At 40.5% G+C, this 26,432-nt stretch overlaps 1 protein-coding gene and 1 long non-coding RNA gene across 2 annotated transcripts in view; one reads left to right on the top strand and one right to left on the bottom strand.

Moving 5' to 3' along the window:
- The window catches only part of LOC309968577, a 133,120-nt gene extending 114,410 nt beyond the window's left edge, over positions 1-18,710 (bottom strand). The window contains exon 1 of the long non-coding RNA XR_014326585.1: positions 18,617-18,710. This is a non-coding gene — a long non-coding RNA (uncharacterized lncRNA). The remainder of the gene's footprint in view (positions 1-18,616) is intronic.
- Positions 18,711-24,024: 5,314 nt separating this feature from the next.
- Positions 24,025-25,837, top strand: LOC309969273 (germ cell-less protein-like 1; the record flags this gene model as incomplete). Its single annotated transcript, XM_082850973.1, is given in 4 exon segments — positions 24,025-24,063; positions 24,067-24,945; positions 25,135-25,587; positions 25,591-25,837. Coding segments are annotated over 4 exon segments (1,605 nt in total). The 3' UTR covers positions 25,825-25,837.
- Positions 25,838-26,432: the final 595 nt, after the last annotated feature.

Below are 26,432 nucleotides of genomic sequence, written 5' to 3'. Positions count from 1 at the left end.
ATCCATATCTGTACAATAATCATTAAATGTATCTGTCTGACATTTTGGCTACTTTCAGTCATATTAAAACCATAGCTGATTTAGTTCTGTGAAAAGCACCATTTGTAGTTGATAGGGATTGCACTGAATCTGTAGATTGCTTTGGATAGTAGAGTCATTTTCACAACATTGATTCTTCCAATCCAAATATATGGCATATCTCTCCATCTGTTTGTATCAGCGTTAATTTCTTTCATCAGTGTCTTATAGTTTTCTGCATACAGGTCTTTTCTCTCCATAGGTAGGTTTATTCCTAGGTATTTTATTCTTTTTGTTTTTGCAGTGGTAAATGGGAGTGTTTCCTTAATCATTCGTTCAGATTTTTCATCATTAGTGTAAAGGAATGCAAGAGATTTCTGTGCATTAATTTTGTATCCTGCTACTTTACCAAATTCATTGATTAGCTCTAGTAGTTTTCTGGTAGCATCTTTAGAATTCTCTATGTATAGTATCATGTCATCTGCAAACAGTGACAGCTTTACTTCTTCTTTTCCGATTTGGATTCCTTTTATTTCTTTTTCTTCTCTGATTGCTGTGGCTAAAACTTCCAAAACTATGTTGAATAATAGTGGTGAGAATGGACAATCTTGTCTTATTCCTGATCTTAGTGGAAATAGTTTCAGTTTTTCACCACTGAGAACGATGTTGGCTGTGGGTTTGTCATATATGGCTTTTATTAGGTTGAGGTAAGTTCCCTCTATGCCTACTTTCTGGAGGGTTTTATCATAAATGGGTGTAGAATTTTGTCAAAAGCTTTCTCTGCATCTATTGAGATGATCATATGGTTTTTCACTTTCAATTTGTTAATATGGTTTACCACATTGATTGGTTTGCGTATATTGAAGAATCCTTGAACCTCTGGGATAAACCCCACTTGATCATGGTGCATGATCCTTTTAAGGTGCTGTTGGTTTCTGTTTTCTAGTATTTTGTTGAAGATTTTTGCATCTATGTTCATCAGTGATATTACACAAAAGACCCCCAAATGGCCAAAGGAATCTTGAGAAAGAAAAACGGAGCTGGAGGAATCAGGCTCCCTGACTTCAGACTATACTACAAAGCTACACTAATCAAGACAGTATGGTACTGGCACAAAAACAGAAAGATAGATCAATGGAACGAGAGAAAGCCCAGAGATAAACCCACACACATATGGTCACCTTATATTTGATAAAGGAGGCAAGAATATACAATGGAGAAAAGACAGCCTCTTTAATAAGTGGTACAGGGAAAACTGGACAGCTACATGTAAAAGAATGAAATTAGAACACTCCCTAACACCATACACAAAAATAAACTCAAAATGGATTAAAGATCTAAATGTAAGGCCAGACACTATCAAACTCATATAGGAAAAATAGGCAGAACACTCTATGACATAAATCACAGCAAGATCCTTTTTGACCCACCTCCTAGAGAAATGGAAATAAAAACAAAAATAAACAAATGGGACCTAATGAAACTTTAAAGCTTTTTCAAAGCAAAGGAAACCATAAACAAGACCAAAAGACAACCCTCAGGATAGGAGAAAATATTTGCAAATGAAGCAACTGACAAAGTTAATCTCCAAAATTTACAAGCAGCTCATGCAGCTCAATATCAAAAAAACTAAACAACCCAATCCAAAAATGGGCAGTAGACCTAAATAGACATTTCTCCAAAGAAGATATACAGATTGCCAACAAAAACATGAAAGAATGTTCAACATCACTAATCATTAGAGAAATGAAAATCAAACTACAATGAGGTATCACCTCACACCAGTCAGAATGGCCATCATCAAAAAATCCTCTAACAATAAAGGCTGGAGAGGGTGTAGAGAAAAGGGAACCCTCTTGTGCTGTTGGTGGCAATGTAAATCGATACAGTCACTATGGAGAACAGTACGGAGGTTCCTTAAAAAGCTAAAAATAGAACTACCATACGACCCAGCAATCCCACTATTCGGCATATACCCTGAGAAAACTATAATTCAGAAAGAGTCATGTACAATGCTCATTGCTGCTCTGTTTACAGTAGCCAGGACATGGAAGCAACCTAAGTGTCCATTGATAGATGAATGGATAAAGAAGATGTGGCACATATACACAATGGAATATTACTCAGTCATAAAAAGAAACGAAATTGAGTTATTTATAGTGAGGTGGATGGACCTAGAGACTGTCATACAGAGTGAAGTAAGTCACAAAGAGAAAAACAAATACTGTATGCTAACACATCTATATGGAATCTAAAAAAAAAAGTGGTTCTGAAGAACCTAGGGGCAGAACAGGAATAAAGACGCAGATATAGAGAATGGACTTGAGGACATGGGTAGAGGGAAGGGTAAGCTGGGACAAAGTGAGAGAGTGGCATGGACATATATACACTACCAAATGTAAAATAGATAGCTAGTGGGAAGCAGCTACATAGCACAGGGAGATCAGCTCGGTGCTTTGTGACCACCTAGAGGGGTGGGATAGGGAGGGTGGGAGGGAGATGCAAGAGGGAGGAGATATGGGGAGATATATATATATATATATATATATATATGTATAGCTGATTCATTTTGTTATAAAGCAGAAAGTAACACACCGTTGAAAGCAATTATACTCCAATGAAGATGCTAAAAAAAAAGCATAGCTGAAACATTTTAAAATTATTACTATTGTACAACTATGTCAATGCAAAAGGATAAAACATCTGTATTGAACAGTTATTGATTCATAAATGTTAAATATTTATATTACTGACAAACAATATTTTATTTTGCAATAATCTATTTCATTCATGCTATATGAGAGAATGATTTAATCAATTAGTATTTTCCCTTTCTTAAGTGATCTGTTGGTTTCCATTTGTTCTCTGTCCTCTGGCCCTGCAAATGTTAGCAGTGGGCAGGACCTGAACTTTCTTTCAAAACACACGGAACAAGTGATTGATTGGCAGGTAGATAGCTAATTTTCAGTTATTCCTACTGTTTTCATTAGCTAGGTCTGCAAAGAAAAAAGTAGCACAGACTGTGGGGCTTAAGCAACAGAAATTTATTGTCTCACAGTTCTGGAGGCTAGAAGTCCAAGATCAAGATGTCAAATGGGTTGGTTTCTTCCAAGGGTTGTGAGAGAAGGACCTGCCCAGGGCCTGCCTCTTTCCTTGGCTTGTAGATGGTCTTTTCCCTGCGTCTTTACATCATCTTCCCTGTATGTGTCTGTGTCCAAATCTCCTGTTCTGATTGGATTAGAGCGAGTTCTATTGCTCAGGGGCCACCCTAATGGCTTAATTTAAATTTAATTATCTCTGTAAAGACCTTTTCTCCAAATACTGTCACATTCTGAGGTACTAGGGGTTAAAACTATGAATTTTGGGGGAGGATACAACTCTGTCCATAACGATTCTGCCCATAATGCCTACACACAGACATGAAGGTGTTGGCCCTTTGGGGTTTCTTCCTATTGGACTGAACTGTTGTCCATAAATACTTGCACATTTTCCACAAGACATTAACACATGTCAAGTGGTTTTTAGCCACAAAGGACAAAAGGTTCTATAATTATAATCATTTTTCTGGATTTAATTTTGACTCTCATTTCCTTAAATGAGACAAAATCTTATATGATAATAGCTCAGCTAATAGATATAATGTGGCATTCTCCCCAAAATCTATTTGTGCTGTGCTTGATAGAAGGAGGAGTTCTCCTCAACTTTATCAAGTTTTAGCAATGTTTCATTTTTTTGAGTCCTATGCAATTATGCTTCAAGGTAATAAACATGTCATTCTTTTATGATTGCTAATCTATTTTTATGTATCTGCATAATATGCAGTTGATGAACTTTAATAAAATCTGAAGTGAGGTCCCCCCGTGGCCATTTTCAGGCTGATTTTGCTGCAAACCGGTGAGTGGAAATTCAGTTCACTCAGCATCCAGTGTGTTTCTCTTTAAAATAGATGGGCTAATGAGAAGCATGTCTGTGCTGGCCCTGTATAATGGTCTGGTCTCTAACACTGGTTGTTAAAACAAACTACACACCATCCAAGACCTAAATGCCAATGATTTGATGGTGTAACATAACTTAATTGGATATACTTTTAGCTTAGAAAGGTACATAGGAAACAAGGCAGCAAGAATAAGCATGTCTGCAAATATGCCATCTAACTCTGTTTCTGGAAGAAATCCAGGAGATTACAGTCTGAACTAAATCAGATAATTCTGTCAGTTTTCTCTCCTGAAGAAATGTTCTATCCCAAGTAATCAATAAATGATTGAACCATTTATGGGTTCTACCTAGGATCTAAATAGGAATTCTGGAAGCATAGAAATTTGGTCTACAGGATGGAATCCCAAATACTTCTTCTTTTTGTAAGGGCATCCTCTAGGGTCTTTCTCTTTTATACTTCTAACAAATAGTTTGCAAAATTTTTCCATGTTATATTGTATTTTATTATGTACCTGTCTACCTTCCCTATTTATTGCAAACCAGTATAGTCCAGAAACCCTTTTTCTAATTTTTTAATTTAAAATAAAAAACCATAGTGTGTTACACAATTTTAAAATGGAATAGGAATAGCATAAAAATGAATTTTAAATTCTAAAATTAGAGAATGAAAAGGGTTTCCATGGAGTCAACCTGAAGAATTCTCCATTTTCAGGTAACTGGATGTTACCTGAAACATCCAGTTTCAGGTAACATAAGGTATATAAGTGATGAAAATCCCCCACAAACCCATAAAACATACCAGCGAAGGGCCATGAGCCTTAAAAAAAATTTTTTTAACACATAAGCCAGTTGCTAATGTTACACTTTCTCTCCATGGTGACATTCACTCCAGCCACAAGTGTGTCAATGCATATTTCTCTTTCAGTTGGAAAGCAGATTTGGTAGTTAGGTATCAATTCTCCATTATGTGGTCCCCACCCCACACAGAAACCCCAATACCCACCCAGTTTCCAGAGATGAAATGTCAATGGATACTTGAATCCCTAGTGTGCTTTGAAATTAAAATATTAAAAGTGCTCTTATTTTACTTACTTTCATTATAATTACTGAATATTACCATGAGCTCATGCTGATTGAGACATATATTCAGATATTCAAAATCAGGTTAAAATTGTGTGTGTGTGTGTGTGTGTGTGTGTCCATTTTCTGTATGTTTGTGATTCCGCTAAATACTTTCATGCCTTATTAAGAGAAAAGATTATTCCCCATCTTATTTACAAGGTCCCAAAAAAGGTCTGGCACATAATGGCTGGTGATATATATCTATTTGAGTCTGGCAATCCTTAAAAAAAAATGATGTTCTTAATGACACCTCATCAAGGCTGTTTTATCTTTTTCCCATAAGGGCTTTACACTCCAGTTTCTTTGTTTTGTAAGAGCTTCTTCTTTATTTACAGCTAACTGAAAGTTCTTTAACATAAACCACTGTTTTCTCACAAATTCCTGAACAAAGAAAACATTAATGTATCATCCCTCATTTATGCATAATGCTTTTTAACCATCAATTCTTACTTCTAGAGTTTGATCTTCCCTCCATAACTCTGCTATCTGCTGTTACGAAAAAGTAGATTCAACTGCAATCGTGTGTGTGTGTGTGTGTGTGTGTGTGTGTCTGTGTCTGTGTGTGTGTATAGTAGGGATGGCTGTGTTAAATGAAGACAGCAAATTGATTACTACCTACTTCCACTCAAGAAACCCATGAGTTATGCATTACTGTTCTATGTCTAGCATGAGCAAAGACTATTCTTAGAAACAGAGATGAGGATGTTGACAAATCATGGTGCCTTCCAGTAAACTGTATTTGAAAACCAGCGGCTAAAACAGTTAAAAATAGGAGTACAAACAAAAAGCAGAGCATAAGACAAAAATCCCTACAAGTTTAACAGAAATTTACTGAACCATAAACCAAACAGATATGCATCACCTATTTTGTGTGTGTGTGTGGTTAATATAACTGGGTGCTAGGAACGTATACCAGGAATCATTTGTGAGTGTATCTGTGTGTGTGTGTGTGTGTGTGTGTGTGTGTGTGTGTGTGTGTTAGGGGTGGGTGGAGGATTGGAAATTCCTGGAAACTAAAAAGACCTAGATTTGTTTGATGTCAAGATTTGCTTTCCCACTATATTTGCTGGTAATTATCATATCCTTAAATCTTTGGGAAAATACTGACTCTGGTCAGAAATGCTAGTTATCATCTACAAAGGATATAACACTTCTGCAATTCTCTGCTACCTACTAATTTGGGGAACCTAGGTTAGAGTCTGTGAACTTCAGTTATCTCATCTCTTATGGGGAGTAACCGAACCTTCTAGAAATGCTTTAAAAATTAAACGTGGTAATGTCTATAAGCACCGGGCAAATAATAGGAGCTCAATAAATATAGGTTAACATTTTCTTGGCATAGTACCTTTCGCATTGTAAAAACCTCCAAAATACTGGTGGAATGTATGACTGATTTAAAAATATACATTTTTAAAGAATAATTTAAGGACAAGCCTTCATATAGGAGCCAATCTGAAAGAGCTCTCAATAGTCAAATATAGAACAATTTGAGCAATAAATAATGTGATGTTGGATTATAACCCAAAGAATAAAATAAATATAAACAAATCTATCCTGATATAAATAATGGTTGAGTAGATAAATAAATAAATAAATGGGGGAGAAGGGACAGATCTTCCTCATGAAGGAATATATGTAGATACTCTCCCTCCCACTGTTCGATCTTCCCTCCTGTCTTGAGTGTGGGCTGGATTTAGGACTTACTGACTCCCGTATAAAGAATATAGTGGGGAAAGGGGTAAAACGGTAATTTTACAGTAGTGAAACCTGTGACATCCTACCTTAACCAAGTGATCAAGGTCAACCTCACCAGTGATAAGTCATCACAGTGATATCACAGGTCCCCTGACGTAATGTGATAAGAAGGACACATCACGTCTGTGGTGTCCATCCCAAAAGTCCATAACCCCATGGCTATTCTGACCATGAAAATAAAATGTGAGGGATCCTTTTCAAAATGCCGGACTAGTATTCTTCAAAACTGTCAAGGTCATGAAAACAAGGAGAGGTGGAGAAAATGACACAGTCCAGAAGAGACTGATAAGATGTGACAACTAAATGCAACGTGGTGTCCTGGATTAGAGCCAGGAACGCAAAAAGGACATTCAAGGAAAAGCTGGTGAAATCCCAATAAATTCTGTAGGTTAGTTAATAGTAATATACCAATGCTAATTTCTTACTTTTGGCAAGTGTGCCACAGTTCTATAAGGTGTTAACTACAGGAGAATCTGAACAAAGGATATGGAAATTCAGTATTAGCTCTGCAACTCTTCTGTAAATTTAAAATTATTCCAAAATAAACATTTTATTTAAAAAATGAAACTTTCATCTGTGGCAACACTCTTCTTATTAACTAATTTCAAACAAAAAGAATATGCACATAGGAAGCTGAAATCTTGCCTCTTCCTCCGGTTCATCCATAATTTCATAACACAGTGTTTAGTGAAGTTGTGAGGTTTAATCAACTCAAAAAGCAACATTATAAAGCTCTTTGAATTCCCAAGATGAAAGAAAATTATATATAAGTGTGTAAATGAAGTCTTCGTTTGGCCATTCAGAAATGTTCCTGGATACGGGAGGCCTAAATAAGAGATGAATCTTTGTAAGCTGTTTTCTCTAATCAAATCCATTCTGCCTGTACCTGTGAGTGCATAATGCAGAAATGATTGACTAAAAATGGAAACTCCAATCAATTTTATTATTTAATATCATGTATCACACAGCCCCAGCCAAAAAAAAAAAGGAATTTTTCTTGCTGATTTCATCTATGATTTTGCTTTTTAAACTCGTGAAATTTAGACTGCATGCAGATAGAAAGGCATTTCCCTGTCCACGGGAACACGGACAGGTAGCACTTTTAACATTGTGAGATGAGAGCCATCACATGGTTAGTGGTCTACCAAACACACCCCTTTGCAGAAATGATGCAATTCAGCTGGAGGGGCTTCATAGTTTTTGACAAGTTTCCCAGCCCCCAGTACTCAGGGTCATCAGTGTGTGGTATTTAACAGGGGCTCTGCTCCACTCTCTGTGGTTGTAGGAGAGTCGCTCAGATACCTGCCTACCAGCTTTGGTCCCAGCCTTTGACCTTCCACGTTATCAGGTTTTCACTTTTAGTTTTCACTGATGATTAAACTTAGAGCAGATTGGCATTTCTGGTATCTGGTTAAACACAGGCTGCAACTACACCAATGCTAAAACTACTACGTTTGATTTTATCAATGCAAACTGAGGATCAATCTGGTGAACAAAAGTTTTAGTTCTGTTATTGACTCATCCGTCCAGCTTTTATTATTGGTTTCAGCAGAAGGTTGATTCCAAATAATCCAGAATAGAATTTAATTAGGAAGTCCTTCTCTTGGTCTCAAAATATTTATTCATAAGTCAGTTCATATAGCAGGGAAAGCATGGGCTTTATAGTTATACAGATCTTCCTGATAACTTTATTATCTGTGTGACCTTGGCAAGCCAGTTAACCTCCCTGATCGTAATTTCTTTTTCCATAAAATGATAATACAAAAACCAACCTTGGGACTTCCCTGGTGGCGCAGTGGTTAAGAATCTGCCTGCCAATGCAGGTGACAGGGGTTCAATCCCTGGTCCGGGAAGATCCCACATGCCACAGAGCAACTAAGCCCATGCGCTACAACTACTGAGCCTGCGCTCTAGAGCCCGCAAGCCACAACTACTGAGCTTGCATGCCACAACTACTGAAGCCTGTGTGCCTAGGGCCCCTGCTCCGCAACAAGAGAAGCCACCACAATGAGAAGCCCGGGCACTGCAACAAAGAGTAGTCCCTGCTCGCCCCAACTAGAGAAAGCCTGCGCACAGCAACAAAGACCTAACACAGCAAAAAATAAATAAATAAATAAATATATTAAAAAGAGAAGAAAACAACTTTACATGGCTCTGGTTAAGACGGAGTAGATTCAAATATGCAAAAGTACTTTCTACGATGCCTGACTCAATAAATTCCCTTTCAACATCAAAATGTTAGAGACAGTGATTATATTCCAAGTCGCTCACAAAAAAACTAGATAGCCACACTACATAACTGAAATGTGTCTGTTTCAATAAAAAAATAAATTAGAAGAAAACACACTGTTGCCACATTCCTAATTAATGCAACATAGGAAATTTTTTTAAATGAGGAATTAAATTTGTGCTCCTACATGCAATCTAAACATCTTGATTGTTGGCACGTAAAAAAAGTTCATTTAGTAATGAAAGTGATTTTTTGTTTGTTTATCTAACAAATGTCTATTTTCCAGGCATTTTGCTGGGCACTGGAAATAGGGGGGAAAAAACAAAAAAAAACCACACACACACACACACAAAAAAACAGTGAGCAAATGAAGATGAGGAAACTGTCTTCTTGTTGCTTACAGACTAGTGAGCGAGATATTTAAGAACAAACATACAATTTGAGGCTGAGATAAGGCCCCTGAAAATGCAATGAGTGAGAGTGATGGAGACAAGGATTTCCCCGGATGATGGAAAGGGAGGAAGGTCAGGGTAGGGAAACAGGGACCAACTTACACAGGCAGTGTGTTTACACATGAGAACGATCTACGGGATGAAATGTTAACTGAACTGTGATTGGTGAAAACAAAAGTGAGAGGATTTGTTCACGCTTCCCGTGAGGGAATGAGCCAGGGAGGAAAAGAATGAAACAGCGAGGAGGAGACTCCGTTTCCCCTGTGAAGTGGCTAAACATGTAAGGAGGCTGAGTGCAACTGGCTGTTTTCGGGTAGAAACATGTATCTGTGACACTGACATCAGCCACTGAGAAAGGAATTCAAAGGTAGCTGATCCCAGAACAACATAGATGACCTGCTTTGGAAAATGTAGAATAAATGCGACTTGCCTGGGCAACAAGAATGTTAGCCATAGGACTGCACCAAAACCCAAGAGCTTTAGGAAGGATAGTTTAGAGACAACAGCCTGAAAAAGCATTTCTTTTAACAGGATAAATGCTTCAAACCTGTGTGAGTAATCCTGGAATTTTCAATAAGCCATATTAATATAAGGAATGACTGACTCTTGCCTAATAAATGAAAGAATGAAGTTTTAGAAATGCAACACCATTCCCTAACTCAAATGGTTTATTTCACAACTTAAAGTTTAACATTAAACAAATACACCTCAAGTCACAATGCAATGATGATTGATGTTTTTCATCAACATCCAATTATCATTCCATCAAACCCTGTTGCCTGGGCCAAGGAAAACACAGAGTACGCATCTAGAAAGGGTTATTCTCCATACCATTTCAAACTAACTTGCAGGATATAACTACACTTACTGCATTTCTGACTTGTTAGATCATGTCACAGGGAACCTCGGCGAGAGACTTTTGGTGTTGTTATCACCTGTGTTTTCCAAAGAATATTCATTGCTTTTGCTATTTGAAGTTAAAAAGGAAAACACCTTTCATTTCTTTGATTTATTCCATCAGAACAATCTGCATCTGTGCGTTCTTTGTCTTTTGTTAGCTGTGAAGGCAGCCACTTAGGTATCGAACATGATGTCAGGCTGTGGTGTGAGAGGTCTTGCAGGAGGTACAAAACCTGAAGGGATTTCAGAAAAACAAAAACAAAATAAAAACATCCCTTTGACAGGGCTTCAAAGGAGACCATCACATTCAGGAATGGCTCTTCAAAAATAAAAGCACAATCACTTCCCATTTTGTTCTGGGCTCAGCCAGTGGTTCAAAAGAGGAGTGATGGATGGCTTGAAGGCCGCTGTTGTAAAAACGCCCCACGTTCACAGGGAGGCCTTTTGTCCCGGCTCACTTTGCAAGCAGCTCCCTCAGAGAAGCAGGAAGCTTTCTCACCACTTCTCAGACGACTCTCCTCTGGGGAGGCAGCAACAGCTGCTTCACCCTCAGCAGTTCCTTGCTGAGGAAGACAAAGAATGCACCTTCCCTGCCTGAAACTGCAGGGAGGGATGAGCCTTGAAATGTAATTAATTGCTCAAATTGGAATTTGGCCAGAACCCCAGGGCTAACAACTACACTTACAGGGGAGGAAGAAAGGCTTTAATGAACTTAGAAAAAAGAGATCTAAAAATTATATCAACACAGACAACACAATATATCTCACCGTGACACTGCAGCAGGGAATGACTTGGATGGGAGGAAGGAGGGAAGGAAGCTGGGTCTCTTGGGATTCTGGCTCTCCGCAGTGTGAATAAAATCACTAAGATGACTTTGCCCCACTTCTAAGAACTTGCCTCACACCAGAATGACAATTAAAGAGCGGATCTGGCTTGACTTGAATATTATTTTAATCTTAACCTCAGTAAAAATGGATACACTCTTATTAAGGACACGGGTTCCTATGTGAGTGGCCTACGCCAAAACTTATGCAGAGCAGCTCTCAGGGGCCTGGACCCTAGCCCTCGCCAGATTCTCCTCGCCCAACCTTAGAGTCTCACTGTGTGCAGTACATGAGAAGACAAGGAAGGGGGTCCCCAGCTATGGAAATTCAAATTCAATTCAGCCAACATTTGGGGGGCAAGTGGGACTGGGTGCTAAAAGCTGTAGGGCATCACAACAAGTATCTCAGATAAAAGATGTTAATGGGCCGCTCTGGGCTTTGGGGAGGTGGAGGGAAAAGACATAGCTGGCCTTTGACTTAAAACCCAGAGCATGAGAGGGGAATCAAGGCCGAGAGCAATGACTTCTCTAAAGAAATGGGCTCAGAAGGCACAGCCAGATGCACGAGACACAGCACACAAGGTCCAAAAATGGTGTTTAGGGATGGGCAGGACACCACACCTGCCAAGTGGGAGAGTGGTTTCCCAGTGGGTGGGCGTCATCTGTGGCAGAGGATCTGGGCCAGGAGATAGCTGGCAGGCAAGAACCCTGGAGGTCATCATTCAGTCTTTCAACAAATACATATTGGGCGTCTACTGTGTTACAGAGGCCATGCTCGATGTTGGGGGCATAAGTGCTCAGCATGATAGACAGAGTCATCTGGGAACTTAGTTCACAGGCAGCAGTAAGTCAGCAAGAGATCTAGATTCATGGGCCAGAACCTAGCTCTCTTTGGTAGGAGAACCAGAGGCCAGCTTTCAGATCAGAGGTCCCCATTCTAAACAGTGACAGCTTACGAATAAGTAACTAGGAAACATGAAAATCAGAGTCTATAGACAAATATTTTTCAAAGTAGGTTTCACAGGTAAAGAGCAAAGAAGTGAAGGAGGAGGTCTTTCTTCTGACCAATGAACCTATGTGCTTTCATGTGGCCTCCTTGTAAACAAACCTATATTGTCGTGGTTGAAGAATACATTGTCTCATGTAGGGCTTAAAATTTAAGAATAATATGCTCTAAGTTTACCATTCACATATGCTTTATAAATATTTATTAATCATCTACTATGTACTAGGTACCGTGTCAGGTCCTTACATGCCAAGATGAAGATAAGTCCTGCCCTCAAGGAACTGGTAGTTAATTGGAGACAGACAAGAAAACACGCTATCATGAAACAATGGAAGAAATGCCATAACTGCCTCCTACCCCTCCACCTGCATCCCACTAGGATTCTGGTCCAATGGATCCAAGATGGAATTTGGGTCATCGAGAGCTTGGCCTAGGCCAGGAAATTATAATAGAGATGAAAAGAAGCAGAAAGGTCCACTTCAGAGGCAAAATGCGTATGCAAAGGCTAAGTGGGACACTCAGATGAGGCAACAGGTCCAAAGCCTGCAATACTGGGTGGACCTAGAATGAAGTGGGGGCTGAAGGAGAGAACTCTGTGTGATACGACACAGAGAAGGAAGCTGCTCAAAAAGTGAAAATGTGGCTTATTGACCTGGCTTTAGAGGGAAAGCGAGGTTAAACAAGTTTCAAAAAGTCAAAGCAGGGCTTCCCTGGTGGTGCAGTTGTTGAGAGTCCGCCTGCCGATGCAGGGGACACGGGTTCGTGCCCCGGTCCAGGAAGATCCCACATGCCGTGGAGCGGCTGGGCCCGTGAGCCATGGCCGCTGAGCCTGCGCGTCCGGAGCCCGTGCTCCGCAACGGGAGAGGCCACAACAGTGAGAGGCCCGCGTACCGCAAAAAAAAAAAAAAGTCAAAGCAGGGTAATATAAAAGGCAAATGCATAAAGCTCTGAGAACAGAGAGGGTGAGGATGGGGCCTCAACTGTGGTGCAGCAGAGACGGGTTTGTGGAGGGATTAACGGAAGGAAGGATAGTGATTTGATTTTCTAAGAATGAGCAGGAGTTAATCAGATGCAGGAAGAAAAGAACATTCCAAGGAGAGGCAACCCCCCAAGCAGAGACATGGCTGCTTCTGAGACGTTGCCATCGGCCTGATGGCTGGGCTTCTATGGAGCAGCGGCATGAGATGAGGTTAAACCAGAAGACAGGAGTCAGATTAATGTTATTTTCATCTTAACTTCTTAGTGGAGTAGACGTAGGGAGAAAATGTTCTTGTTTACATTCTTTGGATAGCTGATCTATAAATCACAAACTTAGAGACTTAGGGATATTATAGAAACTATCCAGTAAAGATTATTACTTTTTTTTTTTTTAGTAAAGATTATTTTTATTGACTCCTTCAAAAATCAGTTTCTATTTAGCCCACCATAAGTCAACTAGAATTATTTGTGGCTTGCTAACAGTTCAATATCTTCATCCTTTCTTAGGAAAGCACTAAATCTGCTTTGTTCAGTTAAAAATGAACATGTCTCCTGATGAAATGACAGCCCCTTATATGATCCCAGTACTAAGCACTGTTAAATATAAATTGAAGTGCTGAGGGCTTAAAAGTTGCATAGCTTTTACTTTTGGATCTTCAACCTCTCATATACTTATTTTCTCAGATTTTCTGATTTAAAAATGACACGAGATAGATTCAGTCATTAGCCACAAATTAAAGATTTGCCACAAGGTACTTCAGCCCTGTGTAGGCTAAAATTCTGGCCGGCTATTTATGGGATTCATCTTTAAAGTCAACAATCCAGCCTCGAGAGGCACTTGGTTGCTGTGCCATTGTTTAAACAATTATTTGGGTGCTTGTGGTGGTGGTGATGTGTCAAATACTGTTCCTAATTATAAAAATCCTATCCTTGGATCCATGTGTACCCAGGTAACATTATTTTCTTCTTTAGGCACGTTCTTTTAAATATTACCAAATGCACAATCACATACAATTACGGATTAAACTTTTGGAACAAGTAGCTGGGATCGTTTGGTGCTAATAGCAGCCAAAGCTGAGATTTGTGTTATACAGAGCAGGAAACTGTGAGCACTTTCATCAGATCTATTTATCGTTCAGCTTAGTTTGTAGTCTTTATTCTGGGTGAATTAATAATAACCCTTTAGAATCACAGAGGACCTTTCTTATGAGAATACAAAGCATTCTCTCATACCTTCTCTAATTCATTTTGCAACAACCCCGTAAAGCAGGAAGGGTCAGGTATTCAGACAGGAAACCAAAGCAGACGCTAAATGACTTTCCCCGGGACATATGGTTAGCCACAGACAGAGCCGTAACAAGAATGTGAGTCCCTTGACATCAGGGTCAGCATGGATGCCATCGGAGTGGTGATTCTCAAAGGAGGATCTGTGAAGGCTGTCAGCTTATCCACAGGCTGGGGGCTATGAAGTCAAAAACATGTCCATTCACTGTTACTATTAATTTTATACAATGAATGTCTGGGATGTGACAATCGCTGTAATATGGTTGCTGGTGTGAGGACTCCTGTCTTTAAAAAAACATATAAAACAACCCTCTCCCTCAGCCCTTCTTCTTGCGCTACTACTCTACTATTCAATTTCACTCCTTTTCTCCTTCCTTCCTTCCTTCCTTTTTTCCTCCATCAAGAACAGGACTGAGACACACAGGCTGCAATCCTGGCACAACTTCAAACTAATAATTTAAAATCTTTGTTCAACACTTATTTAGTATGGAATGGGAGACACCAATTTTCTAATAGTAAAAGTATTCTAGAAAAACAGATACACTTAATAATTCACATCAGCTGACCGACATGGGTTTCATTTTTTTTCTCCGGTCGTATTTTTGCAATAATTTTTCAAATAACGACTTCTTGGGAAACATATTAAAGGATTTGAAATGTAAGCAATAAATCACTTGCTCCCTGTAAACAGCACCCCGCCCGTGCATTATTCAGGTTCAGAATTTAGCTGACTGTAACTGCTGAATTCAAAGACCAGTCAACTTTCATATGTATGCTACAATAGTACTAAACACACACACACCAGAGATTGATTAGCATATATGAGGGAGAGTTCTAATTTTTCACTTTTCACTGGAGGGCACAGTCTACTTTGATGAGAGGAGAACGGGACCAGTTTTCATTCTGCTTATTCTGTAAAGAGCCCTGAGTACAGCCTTGAAATCACTGGCACCATATTTCTGATTGTTTCCCCAGAACTGTACATCTGCAGCCCTAACCCTTCTCAGAGCTCCAGGCTCACTTTCTAATTGCCTGATTGCAAAATCCCTGTGCAGGTCACTTCTCCACATCAAACTCCATAGGTCCAAATCAACTCAACATTTCTCCTCCAAAATCCTCCAGTTTATGTCTTGAGACTCAAAAAAATATTTCTTTCATGGAAATCTCCTTCTGCATTTCTATAGTCACTAACTTTCGTTTGTTGACTCATTCATTCGATAGTTCATTCAGGACTCCCTAGGCACTATTCTAGGCACTAGGAAACCAGAGACCCTTAGGAAATTACCTAATGAGCAATGATAGCTACAATCCCCAGATTATAATTATTACAGCGTTACACCCTGGCTCTGTTACCTCATCCCCGACAAATGCAATAATCCTTTCCAGGTCCGTTTTCTTCTTCCCCAGATCTATCCATCCTATTCCATCCATTTAATCTATCTTATTACCCTATACTGCATTACTTTTCTTAAAAATCCTCTCCTCAAAAACAGTCTGTGAATTTCTATAGCCAATGAAACAGCCCACATTAGGGTCCTTGGCAATCTGGGCAGGGTGTCGTAGAGAACAGAGCCCTCACCTGCACCTGGGGGACCAGGTTTCAAGACTGGCCCCCAACGCTGATGCGAGAGTGACAGAGCCCTTCACCACCCCGTGCCTCAGTCGCCTCACTTGTAAATGAGAAGATCAGATTAAAAACGTACTCATGTCTAAAATCCTTTCCACTTCTGAAATGTTATGCTTCAGTCGATGAATGTGCTCCAGCTAGTAGACAACATGTTTTTCCCATGCAGGTCGTGTTCCTCTGCCCCAGTGTCCTGACTCTAAAATACCCATCTTTACTCTTCTTCTTCTCTCCCATTAAAAACCATGCACATTCCACATGGTTTTGTTCGAATGTCACCCTTTAATCCGTGGACTACGAGTGAGACCCTCATTTGAACTCTCCTATGACTTTGTACATACCACTTTCTTAAATCAAGTATGCTGTAACTGAAGTGACTTTAAAGTTCACACACTCTACGTCAGATGTAAAGAAATGTTATTTAATCACAAGCCTCTATTGTCTTTGAATAGCGATGGAAAAAAATACCTTATCTGGGTAACAGAGTCAATTTTTGTTTAAAGCTTATTCTCTTGCAGTTTAGCTAGGTGTATTTGGGGTACATGTTTTCACAGTTATCTCACACCTCTATATCTTAGTCTTTCTCTCCCAGTAGCTTCTGAGCAACAAGAGATTCCTAGAAAACATCATGGTGGCAGGCGTGAGAGGTCCCTGTCACCTGCGCAGTCCTCAGCTCCTCACTGGTCTCACTGAGCCATGTCACCTCACTTGACCATTGGATGAATTCCTCTTTGCCTGCTGCATCTCCTGGTACTCCCCTGGCCTGTATGCATCTGCTGCTGATGCCCAGAGGGCCCACCATGGCTCCTGACCCAACACTGCCCATTTGACCTTGCCCTGCCCTGACATTAGGTCTCCTTGCTTCCCCTTCTGGGCCTGGGCATTTCTGCATCTCCCCATGACACACATGGGCTGCAGGCTGCAGGGGACCAGGGGTGGGAGGGGCTCCATCTCAAGTGCTCTACAGACTGAACACACACAATCATTTCTGCTCTACTGGAGTTGCTCCATGTTATTGTGGGACAAGAGTTGCAGAGCAGCAAAAAGTTATAGACATTAAAATTATCCAATTACTCCACTCATTCTGCTTTATGTTTACTTATTTGAGACTATGCTTTATTCTTCCTACTAGAAGAAACCTGTCTTCAAATTGTGGTTTACTCTTCTCTGTATCCTTCTCCATAAACTAACCCTAGAAATTTGCAAGTCTTCTGCCATATTTTTCTATCAATTTATTAGATGTTGATTTCTCTTTTTTCTTATAGAAGAGAAAAGGAAAGCAGGTATACGGAACAGACGGGATTAAGAAAATGGATTTAAATTCTTTCTGTGCTTTATAGCTAGGAATTATGAATATTTATCACAGAAGACAAATTTGACAATTAGAAGAAATTTCACTAAAGTGAATGAATTACAGTGTTTATATGATATGGAGGATTTAAAAGCCAGTATAATCTTATACCATATTTACAAAAGTATCATGTCCAAGCCTAAGAAAGTTTATTAGTTATTATTTGTATGCTAGTTATAGAAAAATGTGCTACATGGCTTTATACAAAATGGCTCTTATTGTCTCATGCAACAAGCAGTATTGTAATGGCAGCCCATGGAGGATATGCCAGCTCAGAGATAGTAACTAGGAACCAGGTCTTTTTTATTCTCCAACATCAGCATCCTTGCTACCTCCTCAAAGTCATAAGAGGGACGCTACACTTCCAGGTATCTTCTTCTCATCCTAGACAAGAGAAGGATAAAGCGTTCTCTCCCTAGAAGATGTTCGCCTTTTCGTTCAGGAAAAAATGTTCTTCCTAGAGACTGTAACTGAGCAGGACTCTATGGGGCCTTCCCAGGAAAGGACCACCCCCCCCCACCCATGACCTCCTTTTGCCTCTTCTTTGTAGAAAAATTTTAGCCTCCTAGGGCTTCCCTGAGTTACAAAGAACAAATTTAATCAGAGAAGTGAGAAAATGCAAAAACAAAGGAAAACAGTCAAGCAAGACAAAATAATAATAGCTTAGCCATTAAACAAAGTCAAGGAACTTTAGTTCCTCCTCAAGGGCTATAGATAATATTCTGAGCCATATCCTTGAGCTGTTCTTCAGATACTGAAAGCCTCACAAGGTGGAAGTTAACTGCATGCTGACCAAAAGCAAGTAGACCCCAAACCAGTTGGAGCTAGAAGGTCGATGATGTTGACTTCTGAAACACCACCCTGTTCCCTGTTACCTCACCACCAACCAAGCAGAAGAATGCCTAGGAGCTGATCACACACCCTACAAACCCCCTCCCTCACCCTGTATCAAAATCCTTTCCCTGAAAGCCATTGAGGAATTCAGGCCTTTTGAGCATTAGCTGCCTGGACTCCTTGCTTGGTGCCCTGCAATAAATGCTGCACTTTCCTTCAACACAAGCCAATGTCAGTAGATTGGCTTTACTGCACACAGGTGAGCGGACCCAACTTTGGTGTGGTAATAAGACTTCTACTTACATATCATTAGCTAAGAATATTCTTCAGGTCCTCTCCATCTCCCCATAACTGGAAGAGAGTCAGGGACAGTGAGTGCTTTAATTTTCCTGCCTTGAAAAAAACACAGGAGAAAAGAAGATTGTGAAAAGAAGGCACTCAATTTTGAGTACCATCTTTAACAAGAAATAGATGACAGAACAGCTCTTGCTGAGGAGAGAAACATTTAGCCTCAAGAATAGGAAACTGTATAAAAAAACAATGCCTGTCTTGAAATATTTGAAGGGCTATTATGAGAAGGAGACTTGTTTGTGTTGTTCAAAAAGGCAGATCCAGAATCAATAGGTGGGTCTTACTGGGGAACATTTCCTTCTTTACCTTAGTCAGAACACATTTGTTTTCAAGAAAATAAACCTAATCAAATTAGATTAAGATGAAAGTACAATTGACCCTTGAACAACATGTGTTTGAACTGCATAAGTCCACTTATACGTGGATTTTTGTTGTTGAAGTATAGCTGATTTATAATAATGTTATATTAGTTTAAAGTGTACCACACAGTGATTCAGTAGTTTTACAGATTAGCGCATTTCTTTTCAGTAGTACATACTACAGTGCTGCACGATCCAAGCTTGGTTGAATCTGAGGATGCAGAACCACAGATAAGGAGGAACTGCTCCTATGGAGGAACAGTATATACGAAGGGCTGACTATAAATTACAAGTGGATTACGTGGATTTTCAACTCCTTGGAGGGTCGGTGCCCCTAACTCCCACATTGTTCTAGGATCAACTTAGTTAATGACAATAACACAGAGAAATATCATGGAGCATGAGGTACAGCAGGTATCACAGGACCTCAAAGCCATCAGTCATTATCTCTCTCTCCCCTTCCTTCCCTTCTCCTCCCCTCTCCTCTCCTTCTCTCAGTCTTCCTCTCTGTCCGTCTGTCTCCATTTCTCTCTGTCTCTCTGCCTCTCTCTCACATGTGCACATGGCCTTTCATATCTGCTCCACTTTGCACTGTTGCAGTATTGCTCTCTCTCTGCACACAGCACACCAGTTCTCTGCTAAGCTCATTTCTTACTCAGGGCCCACCTCAGGTATCCCAAAAGGATGAATTCCTATAGTTTAAAAAGTTGGTTTCTGGTCTTGATTTCAAATTTCTAAGAGGACAATATCTCACTGAACCAGCGAAAGTCATATGTTTACCCCTGGTTCTATCAAATGTAATCAAGAAAAACAAGGATCCATGGGACATGGGGCTATCCTTACTTAAACTGTGACAAGGCAAATTCTCTAAGAAGACTTGGAGATAGAGAAGAAATCATGGACATATCAAGTAAATATTCCCATGTCTGCCCTCTGTCATTCATCTTCCTCTCTACTGTCAAATTAATCTTTCTGAAAGACAGTTTCATTTATATCATGTATTCACCTATTCACAAACTTTCCATGACTAGACTGTCTATAAAATATCACCTGGCACTCAAGGTTCTTTGCAATGTAGTCCCAACGCACTTTTCTAATTTGAGTTTTTACTACTCCCCTCTCTGGCTCCAATCAAATACAGAGAGGTCTTCTACCCTTTCCCCTGTACTTTGGGTGACCACACATGCGGTTTGCCCGGGACAGTCCCAGTTTGTTCTGTTGCTTAGGTACAATTATTATTACAATTATTAAAAGTGCCCCATTTTTAGTCTCTAATACGCCCTGATTTAGATGATAGAGGAATGATCCTCCTACCTAGAGGTCCATCCCCTCATCAACTTCAAGTTGCCAAAGCTTCACTATTCCTCAACATCCAGGAAAAATGCCAACTTATTTTTACACAAAGCCTTCTCCAACCTAAGAAGGTCAAAATAATGCCTCTTTCCTCTTAACTCCTTTAGTATTTTATTTGCTTCTTCTCTCTATTATCCTTGACACTTCCTATATTTTATCATAATTGAAATTTCTGATTGCCCTTGTGCTCATTTGGAGGACCCAGATGAAAAAGTATACAATTACCTTGCTTTTGTTAGGATGTAAAACCAAGAAATGTGTTCAGCCGACCAAGGTGGTTTATCATGCTGCAGAAATGCACCTGGAAAGCACTAAGAAAACAAAATCGCATGGATGAGTGAAATCAACTCAAAATCAAATTTTAACATTAACTCAGTGGCTGCTCTAGGAAACTGAAACAAAATCCCTTTGTTGTGTGTGTCTTAACTTCACTGTCAGGTTCCAGTTAGCTCCAGAGAAAGGCTGATATATCAACAACAGAGGTGGCAGGGCTGGGCATGGTGGCAATTCTGGGTACAGTTCTTGCACTCAACCACCTCAGACTCTCTTACCCCTTTCCTGGTGTCTGATGGTAAAGTCATAGAGTCAGTCTCTCAGGGCAGACAGGCCTGGGTCAAACCTCAGCTTTGTCACTTCTAGCTCTATGACCGGGGCCAGTTACTCATTCTCTTGGAAGGCTTGGTTTCCCCATCCATAAAATAGAGTTTGACAGTGCAGATCCCATAGAGAAGTTTTGAGGACTAAAAGAGATAATGGGTGTAATCTGCTTTGCACAGTATGATTCTATAATTATATTTTTATCATTATATGGTTCAAAGTCTATGAAACATGTATCCCTGAGCACCCATGGAATTATTGCCAGGATATCATAAAGTTACATATACACCAAGCACTGCTGACAGTTGAGTAAATAATATGTCTCACATGCATAAGTGCCATTATTTTTTGAAATATTAGAATTAATACAATAAGAAATAAACTTAAAGTATTCTGAATGCAGCAATTATTATTATTTACTTTATCAGTAGAGACTAATAGTGTTAACTGGATCAGATGACTGGCCATGAGAGTTTTAGATGTTAAAAGTGACTCCATATTTGAAAAGGGTGGTAGCTCCTGCATTCACTTTCCAATTCCTGATAGACCCTTTCAAAGGAGAATGTTCCACTTCTCCAGGTCTTTGTGACCAGCTATTCTCCATGACATACATAGCTGGCTCCACTGGCTTCTGCAGGGCTGGGGCACTGAGCCTGGGCCAGCAGCACCTGTGTGTAGCCAAGTGTCCTGGAATCTTACAGTGGATGTGAGGGTGGGGATTACTTGCCCATGACTTGAGAGACAGGAACTGAAAATGTAATCAGGCAAAGAGCCTCTAGGAAGTGCCAATCAAATTCCCAGATGTTTATGCAAATGTGTTATCAATTAAAAGTTGTTGGGCAGGAAGGGAAAGTTCAGGTACAAACTTAAGGAGATGCAACTTAGGGGACCCTAGAGAGACAATGTTCAAAGCAGAGGCCCTGGTAAGCAGATATCTGCCTCAACTCTCTATTGGAGGCAAGAGCATCTAAAATCTACATGGGCAAGTGAACACAGTTCTGCTATTACAGTGTCATTTTTTCATGAAAACATATTACACCCTCAACTTGAGTGTCAGTACTTTATGTACAAACGTAAAGTCTGACTCAAATTTATACCCCGTGTAATATCTGGAAGAGTGTCTTGCACATATTAGGTGTTCAAGAGCTGTCTCCTATTAGCATCAGTCAGCCTTGGAAGAGGCTTCCCTCTCTGATGATACACATTACATCCTTCATGGTATTTAAGCAATGTCTCATAAACAATTGTGTACTGGGGAGATCTTCAAGATGGCAGAGAAGAAAGATGTGGAGATCAACTTCCTCCCCACAAATACATCAGAAATACATCTACATGTGGAACAACTCCTACAGAACACCTATTAAACACTGGCAAAAGACCTCAGACTTCCCAAAAGATATTTTTTTTTCCTTTTCCTCTTTTTGTGAGTGTGTATGTGTATGCTTCTTTGTGTGATTTTTGTCTGTATAGCTTTGCTTTTACCATTTGTCCTAGGGTTCTGTCTGTCTGTTGTTTGTATAGTTTTTAGTGCTTACTATCATTGGTGGATTTGTTTTTTGGTTTGGCTGCTCTCTTATTTCTTTTTTATTTTCTTTTTTTATTACTTTTTAATTTTTTTAATTTTAATAATTTTTTCTAGTTTTTTTTTTTTTTTTTTTGCGGTACGCGGGCCTCTCACTGTTGTGGCCTCTCCTGTTGCGGAACAACAGGCTCCGGACGCGCAGGCTCAGCGGCCATGGTTCACGGGCCTAGCCGCTCCGTGGCATGTGGGATCTTCCCGGACCGGGGCACGAACCCATGTCCCCTGCATCGGCAGGCGGACTCTCAACCACTGTGCCACCAGGGAAGCCCTCTAGTTTTTATTTTAATAACTTTATTGGTTTTTTTCTTCCTTTCTTTCTTTTTTTCTCCTTTTTCTTTTGAGCGATGTGGCTGACAGGGGCTTGGTGGTCCAGCCGCGTGTCAGGCCTGTGTCTCTGAGGAGGGGGAGTCGACTTCAGGACATTGGTCCACCAGAGACCTCCAAGCTCCACGTAATATCAAACGGTGAAAGTGTGCCCAGAGACCTCCATCTCAATGCTAAGACCCAGCTCCACTCAACAACCAGCAAGCTACAGTGCTGGACACCCTATGCCAAACAACTACCAAGACAGGAACACTACCCCACCCATTAGCTGAGAAGCTGCCTAAAATCATAATAAGGTCACAGACACCCCAAAACACACCACCAGACACAGTCCTACCCACCAGAAAGACAAGATCCAGCCTCATCCACCAGAACACAGGCACCAGTCCCCTCCACCAGGAAGCCTACACAACCCACTGAACCAACCTTAGCCACTGGGGCAGATGCCAAAAACAATGGGAACTACCACTGCAGCCTGTGAAAAGGAGACCCCAAACACAGTAAGTTAAGCAAAATGAGAAGACAGAGAAACGCACAGCAGATGAAGGAGCAAGGTAAAAACGTACCAGACCAAACAAATGAAGAGGAAATAGGCAGTCTACCTGAAAAAGAATTCAGAGTAATGATAGTAAAGATGATCCAAAATCTTGGAAACAGAACGGAGAAAATACATGAAACGTTTAACAAGGGCCTAGAAGAACTAAAGAGCAAACAAACAATGATGAACACGATAAATGAAATTAAAAATTCTCTAGAAGGAATGAATAGCAGAATAACTGAGGCAGAAGAACGGATAAGTGACCTGGAAGATAAAATAGTGGAAATAACTACTGCAGAGCAGAATAAAGAAAAAAGAATGAAAAGAATTGAGGAGAGTCTCAGAGACCTCTGGGACAACATTAAACACACCAACAGTGGGGGCAAGGTCCTGAGGTCCACGCACGCTGCGCGGCCAGAGGCAGCAGGCATGGCGGAGGATGGAGGCGGTAGTGTCCAACGCAACAGTCGGGGTTGCCCATGAGAAGGTGGCGGTGTAGGCACACAGGCTACGTGGAGGCCGGCAGTGGTGGCCGGGCCATGGCGGGAGACCGTTTTCGTTGGGCTCCCTGAGGTGCGCTCCCTGAAGTCTCGGCGAGCCGTGACCCATGGGCTCGTTGAGCAGCCGAGTGCTGTGCCACCCGGGGTGAGCCCGAGCCCAGCAGGAGCCCGGTTCTGGGGCTGGGGGCTCGGCCTGGAGGCCGGAGAGTGGTGGCGACGCAGCCGCCCACGGCTTCTGTTACCGTCTGGGCAGCCGTAAGCGCAAGCGGAGCAGAGGGGCCTTCTGCTACTGTCACCCCGATTCTGAGACAGACGAGGATGAGCAGGAAGGGGACGGGCAGCAGCGCCTCCTCAACACCCCTCGAAGGAAAAAATTGAAGAGTACGTCCAAATATATTTATCAAACATTATTTTTAAATGGTGAAAACAGTGGCATTAAGATTTGTGCTCTAGGAGAGGAGTGGAGCTTACACAAAATATATTTATGTCAATCTGGCTACTTTTCTAGTATGTTCGGTGGTTCATGGAAGGAGTCCAGCATGAATATTATTGAACTGGAGATTCCAGACCAGAATATTGATATAGAAGCACTGCAGGTGGCATTTGGGTCATTGGATCGAGATGATGTCTTAATAAAGCCCAGTCCAGTTATTGCCATTTTGGCAGCAGCTTGTATGTTACAGTTGGATGGTTTAATACAGCAGTGTGGTGAGACGATGAAGGAAACAGTTAATGTGAAAACCGTATGTGGCTATTACACATCAGCAAGGACCTATGGACTGGACTCTGTAAAGAAAAAGTGCCTTGAATGGCTTCTAAACAATCTGATGACTCACCAGAATGTTGAACTTTTTAGAGAACTCAGTATAAATGAAATGAAACAACTCATTGGTTCATCTAACTTATTTGTGATGCAAGTGGAGATGGATGTATACACAGCCCTTAAAAAGTGGATGTTCCTTCAACTTGTGCCTTCTTGGAATGGATCTTTTTTTTTTTTTTTTTTGGTACGCGGGCCTCTCACCACTGTGGCCCCTCCCGCTACGAAGCACAGGCTCCAGACGCGCAGGCTCAGCGGCCATGGCTCATGGGCCCAGCCGCTCCACGGCATGTGGGATCCTCCCGGACCGGGGCACGAACCCGCGTCCTCCGCATCTGCAGGCAGACTCCCAACCACTGCGCCACCAGGGAAGCCCTGGAATGGATCTTTAAAACAGCTTTTGACTGAAACAGATGTCTGGTTTTCTAAGAGGAGAAAAGATTTTGAAGGTATGACCTTCCTTGAACCTGAGCAAGGAAAACCATTTGTGTCAGTATTCAGACATTTAAGGTTACAGTATATTATCAGTGATTTGGCCTCCACGAGAATTATCGAACAAGATTCTCCAGTACCTTCAGAATGGCTATCTTCTGTGTATAAACAGCAGTGGCTTGCTATGCTCTGGGCAGAACAAGACAGTGAGGTGGGGCCTCAAGAAATCAATAAAGAAGAGCTAGAGGGAAATAGCATGAGGTGTGGTAGAAAGCTTGCCAAAGATGGTGAATACTGCTGGCGGTGGACAGGTTTTAACTTCGGCTTTGACCTGCTTGTAACTTACACCAATCGATACATCATTTTCAAACGCAATACACTGAATCAGCCATGTAGTGGATCTGTCAGTTTACAACGTTGAAGGAGCATAACATTTAGATTACGTTTGGCTTCTTTTGATAGTAGTGGAAAACTAATACGGAGTAGAACAACTGGCTATCAAATACTTACACTTGAAAAGGACCAAGAACAAGTAGTGATGAACTTGGACAGCAGGCTTCTGATCTTCCCTTTATATATCTGCTGTAACTTCCTGTATATATCGCCAGAAAAAAGAACTGAAAATAATCCTCATCCAGAAAATCCAGAAAACTGAGGATCTCATCAGTTGGAAACAGGAGCACTTTGTAAACTTTTCTGGCCAGCTTTAATTTAACGGCCCTGCAGATATCCACATCTGAGGTGACTAACAGTGACAAAGGCCTTATGAACTGTTCAGATAATACAGAAGACTATTCTTATCCTCATTACATTTCTATGCATATATAAAAAATCATTTTAAAGCCAAGAAAATATCTGTCAAACCGTTTGTTATAAAGATGTCGACCCATGCTTTTTAATGTGGCATCAGTAGAAAATTGCCGTAGGTAAATTTCACATTTCTCTACAACCAAATATAGAGTTAATTTTTAGCTTGAACTTTGATCCTACCTAATGTTAGTGAACCTCAATTATCCATCTGTAAGTTTTATTTTTATTTGGCTAAAAGAATGCCAAAGGAATAATTTGGCCAATTATAAATGCTGTTTCAGTTGGTGTGTTTAAAGCTGTCCTTTAATTTTTTCAACTTCTCTTTATGATTTCTCCTCCTAGTCGAATATTCTTCCAATCTATATATGTTTTTAATCATTAAATATTTTTCATGGTAAAAAAAAAAACCAACATTCGAATTATAGGGGTCCCAGAAGAAGAAGAGAAAAAGAA

This window comes from Leucopleurus acutus, assembly GCF_964270905.1.
Source record: "Leucopleurus acutus genome assembly, chromosome: 11".
Lineage (NCBI taxonomy): Eukaryota > Metazoa > Chordata > Mammalia > Artiodactyla > Delphinidae > Leucopleurus > Leucopleurus acutus.
Note: the sequence above shows the minus strand (reverse complement) of the source record. Positions and strands in the feature narration are given on the sequence as shown.